The sequence below is a fragment of the Diospyros lotus genome, chromosome 10 (genome assembly GCF_014633365.1).
Source record: "Diospyros lotus cultivar Yz01 chromosome 10, ASM1463336v1, whole genome shotgun sequence".
NCBI lineage: Eukaryota > Viridiplantae > Streptophyta > Magnoliopsida > Ericales > Ebenaceae > Diospyros > Diospyros lotus.
The window spans coordinates 5600588-5614014 of record NC_068347.1 but is presented as its reverse complement, the minus strand read 5'-3'; the positions used below and the strand labels follow the sequence as shown (position 1 = coordinate 5614014).

At 37.5% G+C, this 13427-nt stretch overlaps 2 protein-coding genes across 2 annotated transcripts in view; one reads left to right on the top strand and one right to left on the bottom strand.

Annotated features, from left to right (window-relative positions):
* Nucleotides 1–13427, bottom strand: part of LOC127811997 (exocyst complex component SEC3A) — a 90802-nt gene that overhangs the window by 50717 nt on the left and 26658 nt on the right. The window lies entirely within an intron of this gene.
* LOC127811998 (uncharacterized) lies at nt 322–2258 on the top strand. The gene is made up of 2 exons (XM_052352234.1): nt 322–1290; nt 1405–2258. Exons 1-2 carry the CDS (start codon nt 333–335, stop codon nt 2256–2258), a joined length of 1812 nt encoding a protein of 603 aa, XP_052208194.1. The 5' UTR covers nt 322–332.

The window sequence follows — 13427 nt, the reverse complement described above, 5'->3', positions numbered from 1 at the left end:
TCCTCTCCAGTCTCCATCCGCGCCCTCTTCTTCTATTCTCCTCTACCGAGTATGCCCACGGTCTTCTCCTCTCTTCCTTGCCTCTCCTCATCTGCTCTTGAGCTCTTCAAGTTGAAGCTGCTAAGGGCCTAAGGCTGCCCACGTCTTCTTCTATATTCATAATTTCATATTGTAAGTTCTTTACTTGTATTTTATTTGTTTATTTCTTGCATTTTTGCCTAATTTATTTTGCTGGCAGCTGGTTGCTGAAATTTGCTTTAACTCTTTATAGTTTATTTCTATCATTAGGAGAATTTTGTGGAAATTGGAACTGTGTTGCAACAGCCCAATAAATGTCGTCAACCACTTCCAAAACGGACCCGGCATGGAATTATTTTGAAGCTGATCCTAATGATAGAAATACCACCACATATAAATTTTGTCGTAAAGTAACAAAATGTGGTATATTTCGGGCGAAACAACATCTTGTGGGCGGTTTTAGGAATACTAAATCTTGTCCAAAATGTCCTCTATCAGTAAAAGAAGAGATTGAAGAGTACATGCAAAAGAAGAAAAATAACAGGGATGAGCGAAATATAGCATCGTTAGATGATGATCTTCAATTTGGTGAAGTGTATGATGATGATGATGATGAGCCGCTGCCTCAAAGTAGAAAAAGACCCAATGTATCTACCGGAAGTGGAAGCGGTACTGGTAGTGTTGGTAGTGTTAAAGGGCCAACACAAAAGGGTCCACTTGATGTTTTTCTTAAAGACCCAGAAGTTAATGTGTTAAAAAGCAAGGGCAAAGGAAAGCAAACAAGATTGGGTGAGCATGATTTTGTAAAAAAAGAGTTAAGAGCTCGAGTTTGTAGAAGCTTTGCACGATGGATGTATGATGCAGGCATTCCATTCAATGCAGTGACATATGACAGTTTTAAAGTATTTATAGAAGCAGTTGGTCAGTATGGTCCGAGTGTGAAGCCGCCTAGTTACCATGAAGTCAGGGTTCCCCTTCTCAAACAAGAGGTGGAAGCCACTCGTGAAATGATGAAAGATCATGAAGAGGCGTGGGCCAAATATGGATGTTCCATTTTGTCAGATGGCTGGAAAGACAAGAGGGAAAGGACATTGATTAACTTTTTAGTCAATTCTCTTAAAGGAAGTATGTTCTTGGAGTCTGTTGATGGTTCTAGCTATTCAAAGACTGGGGAAAAGATGTTTCAATTATTAAGTAAATGTGTGGAAAAGATTGGAGTAAGAAATGTGGTGCAAGTGGTCACCGATAGTGTTTCAAACAATGTTTTAGCAGGTATGAAATTCATTTTTGTAATTTGTATTATGTTTATAAATAGAACAATTTGAATATTCATTAGATATTTATTATTTACTAATATCTTGTTAATTTCACTCTAAATAATAACAGGAAGATTTTTGGAGGCAAAATATCCTACGTTGTTTTGGACACCATGTGCAGCGCACTGCTTGGATTTAATGTTGGAAAATATTTTCAAGTTGCCTAATATGAAGAAGACATTTGAGAGAGCTGTTATGGTGAATAGCTATATCTATACTCGTTCGGGTCTAGTAAACATGCTTAGAAGGTTTACTGACAAGAAAGAGTTGTTGAGGCCTGCAAAAACACGATTTGCAACTGCCTTTATCACTTTGGGCAGGATGCATAGTCTGAAAAGCAACCTTAGAAAGATGTTTACCTCCGAGGAGTGGATGACAAGCAAGTGGGTAAAAGAAGCGGGGGCTAAAAAGGTTGTAGAAGTGATTTTGATGCCTTCATTTTGGAACAATGTTGTATTTGCTATAAAGGTGGCTAGTCCATTGGTGTGTGTATTGCGCTTAGTGAATGGTGAGAAGAAGCCTGCTATGGGATACATATATGAGGCCATGGATAGGGCCAAAGAAGCGATTGCTAACTCTTTTAATGGGGATGAAAAGAAGTATGCACCCATTTTTCAGATCATTGATAATCGATGGGATGTTCAGCTTCATCGGCCCTTGCACGCAGCTGGTTGGTACTTGAACCCAGAATATTTCTACAAAGCTGAACGTATAGATCCAGAGATCATGACTGGCTTATATGAATGCATTAGAAAGTTAAATCCAGATATAAAGGTTCAAGACCAAATTGATGCTGAGCTTTCGATGTATAGCAATGCAGATGGGTTCTTTGGAAACTATATGGCTATTAGAAAGAGAGCTGAGAAATCACCAGGTACACATATATATTATATATTACATTATATATATAATCATTCTAGATAATAGATTATAACTAACCCATGAATTTTATTGGACAGCTGAATGGTGGGCTTCGTATGGAATGTCAAACACCCACGTTGCAAAAATTTGCAATTAAAATTCTTAGCTTGACTTGTAGTTCATCTGGGTGTGAACGTAATTGGAGTGTGTTTGAAAATGTAAGTGCATTGTACATATAACACTTACAATTTTTATTAGTAGTTGGTTTGTTTCATGTAGCTTATTCTTAATATGTTTTTGCATAAATTGTTGCAGCTTCATACTAAACAGAGAAACAGGCTTGATCAACTTCGTTTAAACGACTTGGTGTTTGTGAAATACAATAAAGCATTGAGGCGTCGGTATCAAATGCGTGATACCATTGACCCTATCATATTGACCGACATTGATGAAAGCAATGAATGGTTGACTGGAAAACTTGATGAGGAGAATGATAAAGATGATGAAACTGTTTTTCCAGATGACGTTGGGGATGGGTTGACATGGAATAATGTTGCTGCGGCTGCAGGAGTTGGAGAGCCTAGTTATCAATTTAGAACTAAACAAACTCAATCACAATTGGGATCAACTTCGGCTTCGACTTCAAAGCGGCGAGTAACTCAGGAGATTGAAGAGGAGGAAAGTGAGGCAGGGACCGAAGATGATGAAGACTTGGAAGAGGGAGAAGAATTGAGAGATGAAAAAGAAGATGAAGGGGTGATTGAAGGGGATGATGAAGATATTGACCTTGATGTTGATAATCTCCTTGTTGATGATTGATTAAAAAACTTCTTTATATTGATTATGGACTTGTAGTATTTATGTGTTTGTTTAGAACTTTACATTATAATTGGTACTTGGTAAAGTTTGAGACTTTAAGTTTGAACTTTGATGATGTTTCTAGTTTAGAATTTGCATGAAAAATGAATTAACTTTGATGTTGTTAGTTTATAGAATTTGAAGATAATGAATCATGAATGATATGAATGTGTTATTATTGATAATTTGATAGTTGTTTATGATTTTACAAGATTTTGAGTTTTTTTCCTAAAAGGTGCGCCTTGCTTCGCAAAGGCGCGCCGCGCCGCGCCTCGCCTCGCCTCGTGCGCCTCGCGCCTCAGGCTCCAAGACCTTTTGCTCCTCGCTGCGCCTCGCGCCTTTTAGAACTATGTGCGTGACATCCTCGCGAATTTCTCAATCTTTTTGAATCACTGATCCCAAATATCGAAAATGGTCTTTTCTTTGTATGATTTGGTCTTCTAATTTTATTATATCATCCACTCTTGCATTCTTACTAAATTTGCATTCCATATATTTTGGTTTCCTTCTACTTAATTTAAATCCCTTAGATTCTAAATTGTTTCTCCACAACTCAAGCTTAGTGTTCACTCCCTCTTTTGTTTCATCCACCAACACCATGTCATCTGCAAATAGCATACACCATGGCACCACTGTCTGAATGTGTTTAGTGAGTTTATCTATTACTAAACCAAATAAGTATGGACTTAATGCAAAACCTTGATGCAATTCCATTGTAATTTTAAACGGTTCAGTATCCCCTCCGCATATTCTAATCCTTGCCTCCGCACCGTGATACATGTCCTTACGGGCTCGTATATAAGCCATACAGACTCCTTTATTCTCTAAAACCCTCCATAATACTTCTCTGGAAACCCTATCATAGGCCTTTTCTAGATCTATAAACATCATATGCAGGTCCTTCTAATGATTCCGAAACCTTTCCATTAGGAGCCTCAATATGTATATAGCTTCCATTGTTGACCTACCAAGCATGAAACCAAACTGATTTTTCGAAACGCCTGTTCTTTTCGAAGCCTCTGCTCTATTACTCTTTCTCAGAGTTTCATGGTCTGGCTCATTAACTTAATTCCTCTGTAATTTTCACAGTTTTGAACATCTCCTTTGTTCTTGTATATAGGAATCAAATTACTCTTCCTCCATTCATCTAGCATCTTTTTTATTTAAGGATCGCGTTAAATAATTTCGTTAGCCAGAAGATCCCTCTTCTCCCATGCATTTTCATGCTTCTATTGGTATATTATCCGGTCCCACCACTTTATAATTTTTCATCTTTTTTAATGCCTGTCTTACTTCTTTTGAACTTATGCATCAATAAAATGTATAACTCACATTCCCTTCGGAGTTATTAAGATGTCTCAACCTAGCTCTTGTGTCCTCACCATCATTGAAAAATTTTGTGAAATACTCCTTCCATCTCTCCTTAATCGCTCCCTCATTCACTAATACATTTTGGTTTTCATCTTTTATGCACTTCACTTGGTTTATATCCCTTATTTTTCTTTCTCTTGCTTTAGTTAATTTATATATCCCTTTCTTCATCTTTTGTATCAAGTCGTTTATATAGTTTCTCATATGCTTTTGACCTTACTTCACTAACAGATATTTTTGCTGCCTTTTTCGCTTCTTTATAATTTTTTAGATTTTCTTCATTGTTGCACTGATATACAACCTTATAGCAAGTTTTCTTATTTCTAATTTTCAATTGTACCTCTTCATTCCACCACCAAAACTCCTCAAGGTTTGGGGCTCTATCATTTGTCTCTCCAAGGACTACATTTGTCGTGCTTCTCAGGGTGGTAGCCATTTCTCTCCACATTTGGTTTGCCTATCCTTCTCCATTCCATTCCTTTCTATCTTTTAATTTTTCTTTGAAGATTAATTGTTTCTCCCTTTTTAAATCCCACCACCTAATTCTTGGATTTTGTTTTATGTGATTTTTTCTCTTCTAATTTCTTACTTGGATATCAAGTACCAAAAGTCTATGTTGAGTAGTCAAACACTCCCTCGGTATCACCTTACAATCCCTACAACATAACCGATCCTCTTGTCTCATGAGGAAGTAACCTATTTTGGTGTTTGATGTGACATTTTTATATGTGATTAAGTGTTCGTCCCATTTTTTAAACCTAGTATTGGTTATGATGAGCCCATATGCCATAGCAAAATTTAGAATAGACTTACCCTCATTATTAATTTTCCCGAATCCATACCCTCCATGTACCTTTCTATAGCTGTTTCCGTCTCTACCCACGTGATTATTTAAGTCACCTCCTATAATCACTTTCTCTCCTCTTGGTATCATTTGTATGAGTCCCCCTAGGTCTTTCTAGAATTTTGCTTTTTTATCTCATCATCTAACCCCGCTTGTGGTGCATATGTACTAAAGATATTTATAGTCATTCTTTCTAGACCAACCTTCACCATAATAATCCTATCCCCTATTCTCTTTACATCCACTAACTCATCTACTAAGCTTTTATCCATAATAATCCCCACTCCATTTTTCGCTCGATTATTTCCTGTGTACCATATTTTATATCCAGTTTCTGATAAAGTTTTTTTGTTTTTTTCCCTACCCATCTCGTCTCTTGAAGGCACATAATATTAATCTTTCTCCTAATCATCACATCTACCACTTCCATAGCTTCGCCTGTTACTGTTCCTATGCTCCATAACCCAATCCTTAATCTATGATTTTGGCTTTGACTTTGAATTTGTTTTTGTTTTTTATTTTGGTTTTGATTTTGGGCTAGCTTCTTTACCCGCATCCGTCCAAGCAAATGCAAGGACCCTTGCTCATTTGTCACTACATCCGGGCGCCGATGCAACGGACCTAGCTCACTTGACACTACATGTGGGCAGTGTAGCGCGTCGTTATTAAGGGTTACGCCCCAACGATTTTTCATAGTTTGTTTAGAGTTCATGTTTTGGATCCACCTAGGTTTTACGTTAGTTGTCGACTACCTAACACAACCCTTATTTACTTAGAGCTTTTTAAAATTTATCTGCTTCAGACACTAAACAAAATATTCCCTTTCTATCAATAGGCAGCTTATTCGACAAGTTTGCAACTAAAAATGGTTCGGGCAACAAGACTGCTAGTTCCAAGGTTTTCTCTATTACATATATACTATTGATTTTGATTTTTGCAATGCATGAATAATATTATTAAGCTGATTTTTCAACAGATTTGATGATTTTCTGAGGACCAAAATACATAAGAAACTATTTTAATATTTTTTATTAGCTATTTCATTGGGACATATGATGCGGTCACCAATCAAGACTCGGCCCAAGGCCGACCCAACCAAATCGAAATAGTATCACCGAAATAGTAGCACCAGAACAATATTTTAATACTTCATATGTTTTAGAATTCTACTTGATTTAGGATTCTAATTTATGTTTCTACTTGATTTAGGATTCTATTTCATATTTGATTAGGATTTATTTCTATTAGGATTCTAGTTGGATTTTGTTTACAAATATTAGATGAATTTGGATTAACCAAATACTATAAATATGCTTAGGATCTAGAGTTTGTAATCAAATTTTTCTCAATCAAATCTCAGCAACCTATTTGGGTTTTCTTAGCAAAATACTCTTGTTTTTGCGTCATCTTGAAAGCCAAGCTTTGGCCATTGAAGTTTGCTCTTTCAATGATTTATTTTGGTGTGTGTTTTCACACACGCGCTACATGCTGCGTCAGGTGGTATCAGAGCGATTCATCAACTAATCAGATGGCTAATTTTGAAGGTAACAATAGTAACCAGCCTCGTGACGGTGATCGAGGGGTGCCCGCGATTTGGAGAGCAATTGAAGAATAACGGGAAATAACTCGTACAATGGAGCAGCAATTGAAGCGAATTCGCAACCAATTGGGCATTTTACAACGAGTTAAGGATAATCGGAACCGGACTAATGGCGTGAATCAAGCCGGTTATGTTAAACTGGGAAGACCGGCCATTAATCCTGTCCTTATTAATCCTAGAAGACCAATGATGGATGATAGCGACGATGAGGATGATCTTGGTCATATGATAGCCAACCCTAGTGGTAAAGGGGTTAGGAGGAATGCACAACAACACAACCATTGAGGAAACAATGAGTATAAACTAAAGAATGATTTTTCATTGAGTTTGGAGCTTGATCTCGAACATTATGTTGTCCCAGCAACCTCAACGTTTGCAAACTCAAGTCTGATTTATGCTGCTAACATGACGGAAACTCCAAGGTTATTGACTCATATTGGGGTATTTTCTAGTCTCAAGGGCTCAGGCATTGCTTCGCAATCCAAGGATGGCAGTGTTTCTTCTAATCGGCTTGCAACTGTAAAGGAGATAGAGGCTATGGTAGCAGATCCTTCTACAGTTCATTCAAGCTCTGGCATGGTTGAATCAAAGGCAATAGGAATATATTCACCTTTGCGATTGCAAAAGCAAGATGGTCAAATGGGTCTCTTTGTGGATAGGGGTGTTGGATTTCCAAGGCTAGTTAACTCAGGTAGTACAATAGCTTTCAGTATTAATCTGAAATTAGATTCTGAAACTAAGAACAATGTAACTGTTGTTGCTATAGCTAATCAAGTGCTTAGACCAAAGGAGGATTCAAGTATCAATATTTTAAGTGATTGACAGATTGCTGGTAGTCATGGAATAAGCCTTTATTCGAAACAGTTGCAAAAGAATGCTTTTCTAGGCAAGAAAAATCTACAGATAAATTCGGAAGCTGTTAAGGAGTCAAAATCAAGAAAGCTGATGAAAAGAGAAGGACATGTGATAAGATCTACCAGATTAGAGAAGTGCTCAAGATGGAATGTTCAACGTCCTCAATCTAACAGTAATAATACAATGGAGGCAAAGAGCAACAAACATGGCGATAGTTGGACCCATGCCAATGAAGATAAGGCTAAGAGGGGGAGGAATGTCTTTGCTCATATTCCCTTAGCAGAAAAGTTCAAGCAATTCAAGAAGATACCAAGCAAAAGTTGCACAAATAAAAAATACAAGGCGACAATTGACAAGCATAGGAAGCACAAGGTATTTTAGGTTGGAGATGAAGTCATGATATTCTTGAAGAAGGAACGGATTCCAGTAGCAAAGCAGAACAAACTCAAGCTAAAGAAGAATGGTCCTTACAAGATTACAAAGAAGATCAATGATAATGCTTATGTTGTGGATTTGTCTAATCATATAGGTATTTCTAAACATTCAATGTGGCTAATCTCTCTTTGTACTTGCCTAACGTGGATTTGTCCTACCCGGATCAAAATTCGAGGTCGAATTTTTTCTCAAGTGGAGGTGAATGATGCGATCACCAATCAAGACCTGGCCCAAGGCCGACCCAACCAAATCGAAACAGTATCACCGAAATAGTAGCACCATAACAATATTTTAATACTTCATATGTTTTAGGATTCAACTTCATGTTTCTACTTGATTTAGAATTCTATTTCATGTTTGATTAGGATTTATTTCTATTAGGATTTTAGTTGAATTTTGTTTACAAATATTAGATGGATTTGGATTAGTCAAATACTATAAATATGCCTAGGATCTAGAGTTTGTAATCAAGTTTTTCTCAATCAAATCTCAGCAACTTATTTGGGTTTTCTTAGCAAAACAGTCTTGTTTTTGCGTCTTCTTGAAAACCAAGCTTCGGCCATTGAAGTTTACTCTTTCAAGGGTTTATTTTGGTGTGTGTTTTCACACGTGCTACACGCTATGTCAACATATTATTTACTTAGAAGGCATCACAAAAGAAATGTTTCTAGTGGATTTCAAATCAATTTTTTACATACGCAACACAAACCTCCCTTTGGTTTTGTGGAAATCAAGAAGGATCGAAAGCTGTTAGGCGAGATATTAGTCAGATTTTGAAATATGGATAATGGGATTAAAAGCAGTTGTGCAATGTCGAATAAGGATCAAAATTCTTAGAAGAAGATAAGTCTATTTATCTTATCTAGTTGTTAGTTGAATTCCTAAAATTTAGAGCTAGATAGTTTGTATTTTAAATAAGCCTAAGATATGTCGTAAAGTAGATAGACTTCTACCAATGATGGGAGTCTAATATATGGTTGTATATATTCTCCCTATGCTGTGAATGAATGATTATTCCATTCCTTTATTTAATTTCTTCATGGAATCAGAGCAGGAATTATTTCTTTCTGTTATCAAACCCTAAGCAGGCTATTGTTACAACGAGCAACCACCACTTACCTGCTTCTTTTCCCCTTTCTTCTACTCGATAGTTCCAAAATTCATCTACCATGGCCAGCAACGGTAGTAAGTCCACCCAAATTGTTCTCGTACCAAGCAACAATGCTGTAACCATTGATAACAATAGCGTGATTACCATTATGGGACACAAACTCAATGGTCAGAATTGTCTTCAATGATCACAATCAGTGTTGATGTTCATATGCGGCAAGGGCAAAGATGACTCCCTAACTGGAGCCATAGCCAAACCAGGAGAAGAGAAATCAGGGTACAGAGTTTGGAAGACAGAAAATAACATGGTGATGTCTTGGCTCATCAACTCAATAACCAACGAAATCAGTGAGAATTTTCTACTTTATAATTCCGCACAAGAGATTTGGGAGGCTGCTAAGAAAGCCTACTCACATGTTGAAAATACCTCAAAATTATTTGAAATTGAGAGCATGTTAGATGACCTTAGGCAAGGTGACTCACATGTTACTCATTATTTTAACTCCCTAAACAAATATTGGCTTCAATTGGATAAGTGTGATACTATCCAATGGAAGTGTACAGAGGATGCAGCTACATACAAACAGATTATAGAAAAGAAGAGGTTGTACAAATTTCTTATAGGTTTAAACAAGAACCTAGATGGAGTATGTGGAAGAATCCTTGGAACAAAGCCCTTGCCAAACCTTAGAGAGGCCTATGCTGAAGTCCAAAGGGAGGAGAGTCGTATGAAAGTCATGCTCAAGTCTACTAGTCCAACCCTGGAACAATCGGTCTTGGTCACCCGCAGTAGCCAGCAAACTCAATTTAAACAAAAAAAGAACCGGCCATGGTGTGAGCATCGCCGGAAGACTAGACACACTAAGGACACTTACTGGGAAATTCATGGAAAGCCTCCTTACTAGAAGCCAACCTATGAAAAAGGAGTAAAGGGGCACTAGCTTCAACAGAGGAAACTGCAACAACCTTAGCACCAAATCTATTCAGTAAAGAACAAATGGAATGGCTCCAAAATATGTTTGGAAAAACCCAGTTTTCTCAGCCCTCTAACTTGGCGTCTGGCTCTATAGCCCTTAAAGGTAAATCATCTCATGTTATAACTGCTGAAAGTGAGTTTTCTACTGCATGGGTTATTGATTCAAAGGCTTCTGACCACATGACTGGAGAGACTAAGTTATTAACTAATGTTCAACCTTGCAAGCAAGATTAGGTGGTAAGAATTGTCGATGATTCACTGTCAAAGGTGGCTGGAATTGGAACAATAGCAGTTTCAAAACATTTGACCCTAAATTCCATTCTCTTGGTTCCAAATTTAAATTGCAACTTAATATCAGTGAGCAAGTTATCTACTGGTTGTAATTGTGTGGTTAAATTCTCACAAAATTTGTGTGAATTTCAGGACCGGAGTTCGGGGAGGACAATTGGCAGTGCTGAAGCATGTTCGGGCCTCTACATCCTCAAAAGGACTTCTCCTTCTAGCAGTAAACTTGTTCAATCCAGCAACTGTGCTTCTTTTAAACCATTTGTTTATCTGTCTAATGGCCATTCCAATAATAGTGCTATCATGTTATGGCACTATAGATTAAGTCATCCTAATTTTGTTTACCTTCAGAAATTGTTTCCCTCATTGTTTAAGAATAAAGATCCTCATTTGTTATAATGTGAAATCTGTCAATTCTCTAAACATATAAGGAACACTTATCCTAGCCAAGTCTATACTCCATCTTGTCCTTTCTCCTTAATTCATAGTGATGTGTGGGGGCCTTCTAGGGTTAGAAATATTACTGGAGCTTGTTGGTTCATATCCTTTATTGATGACCATACTCGCTTAACATGGGTATTCCTTATGAAAGAAAAATCTGAAGCTGGTTCTATCTTTCAAACCTTTCATTCAATGGTACAAAGACAATTCAATGCCAAAATTCAGATCTTGCGAATGGATAATGGCAAAGAATACTTCAATTCTATTCCTGGTCATTATCTTTCCCAACAAGGCATTATACATCAAAGCACATGTGTTGATACACCCCAACAACATGGGGTTGCAGAACGGAAGAACCGACACTTACTGGAAGTTGCGAGATCCTTATTGTTCTCTACTAATGTTCCTACACATTTTTGGGGTGAGGCTATTCTAACGGCCACCTATCTAATCAATAGAATTCCCTCACGCATCCTAAAGCATCAAACTCCTAGTCAACTTCTTCTTACCTCCTTTCCTCACACTCGGATCCTTTCACATCTTCCTTTAAGAATTTTTGGTTGTTGTGCATTTGTTCATGTACATAATCATCTTAGAAGCAAGCTTGAGCCTCGGTCTCACAAATGCATCTTCTTAGGCTACTTTCCTCGTCAAAAAGGATATAAATGCTACTCTCCTGAGCTGAAAAAATTATTTACTTCCATGGATGTCACCTAAATTGAGAATCAGCCCTATTATCACAAAACTAATATTCAGGGGGAGAACACTCAAGATACTTCCTTAGAATATCAGTTTTGGGATTCTATTGACAACCAACAACTTGAGGAGACCAAGGAACTTGAGTCTAACACCTCTACCAGTTATCCTGCTTCCCTTGCCAAGGAATTTTCTGCTTCTACTCCTGCTCCTACTGTTCACAGAACTACAGGTTTATTCTAGAAGACAGTCCAAACCTAAGGAAAATGAGGCTCAAACATGCCCTGAGACTGTTCAAGAGACTGAACCAAAATCACCAATAGAAAGAGGAAGAAATACAGCTGGTGAGAATACTGGTACTGTGTCTATTGATGATGAGGATTTACATTGGCCTATTGCCTTGAGGAAGGGTGTGAGAACATGCACAAAACATCCTATACAAAATTATATCTCATACAAGGGTCTCTCACCAAAATTCAGTATGTTTGTTTCAAATGTGGACAAAATGCAGGCTCCTAATAATATTCAAGAGGCTCTTCAACACCCTAGATGGAAGGAGGTTGTTCTTGAGGAAATCAAGGCTTTGGAAAAGAATGGAACATGGGATATCACTTATTTGCCTCCTGGAAAAAATCTTGTGGGCTGCAAATGGGTTTTTACAATAAAATATAGGGAGGATGGAGAGATCAACAGATTCAAGGCCCAATTAGTGGCAAAGGGCTTCACCCAAGCTTATGATATTGACTACCAAGAAACATTTGCTCCTGTGGCAAAGTTAAATACCATAAGAGTTATATTATCCCTAGCAGCAAATTTGGATTGGCCTCCACACTAGTTAGATGTGAAGAATGTTTTCTTAGATGGAGATCTAGAAGAGGAAGTTTACATGGAGATTCCTCATGGATTTGAGACTAAACTTATAAAGAACAAGATTTGCAAGCTAAAGAGATCTCTCTATGGGCTTAAACAATCCCCAAGAGCCTAGTTTGAGAGGTTTACAAAGGCAGTCAAGAAGCATGGATATAATCAATGCCAAGATGACCATACTTTATTCATCAAACGGTCCTTGAAAGGTAAACTAACTATCCTTATTGTATATGTGGATGATATTATTGTCACAAGGGATGATATTATTGAAATCAAAAGCCTTAAAGAAGTACTTGCAAGGGAATTTGAGATCAACGACCTAGGAAGTCTAAGATACTTCTTAGGCATGGAAGTTGCAAGGTCCAAAGAGGGAATTTCAATCACACAAAGGAAGTATATCTTGGATCTCCTTAAGGAAACAGGAATGTTAGGTTACGAGACGCCTATGGAATCTACGGCAAAATTGGACAATGGCAAAGAGAGTAATCCAATTGACAAAGGAAGGTATCAAAGGTTAGTGGGAAAGCTTATATACCTATCACATACAAGGCCGGATATAGGTTTTTCTGTGAGTATTGTAAGTCAATTCATGAATGATCCCAAGGAAGAGCACATGGAAGCAATTTATCGCATCCTGAGGTACTTAAAATCAACTCTAGGCAAGAGATTAATGTTAAAAAAAAAAAAAGCAAATCGAGGGGTCAAAGTCTATACAGATGCTGATTGGGCAGGTTCAATTTTAGATAGAATGTCAACTTCAGGGTATTGTATATTTGTATGGGGAAATCTAATGACTTGGCGCAACAAGAAGCAATCGGTTGTATCTAGAAGCAATGCAGAGGCCGAATTTAGACCTATGGCCCATGGATTTTGTGAAGGAATATGGCTGAAAAG

Excerpts from the sequence above, each read along its gene's own strand:
- LOC127811998 (XM_052352234.1), top strand. The coding sequence starts at position 333 with ATGTCGTCAACCACTTCCAAAACGGACCCGGCATGGAATTATTTTGAA. Across the intron at positions 1,291-1,404 it reads TTCAAACAATGTTTTAGCAG|GAAGATTTTTGGAGGCAAAA; the intron begins GTATGAAATTCA and ends AAATAATAACAG.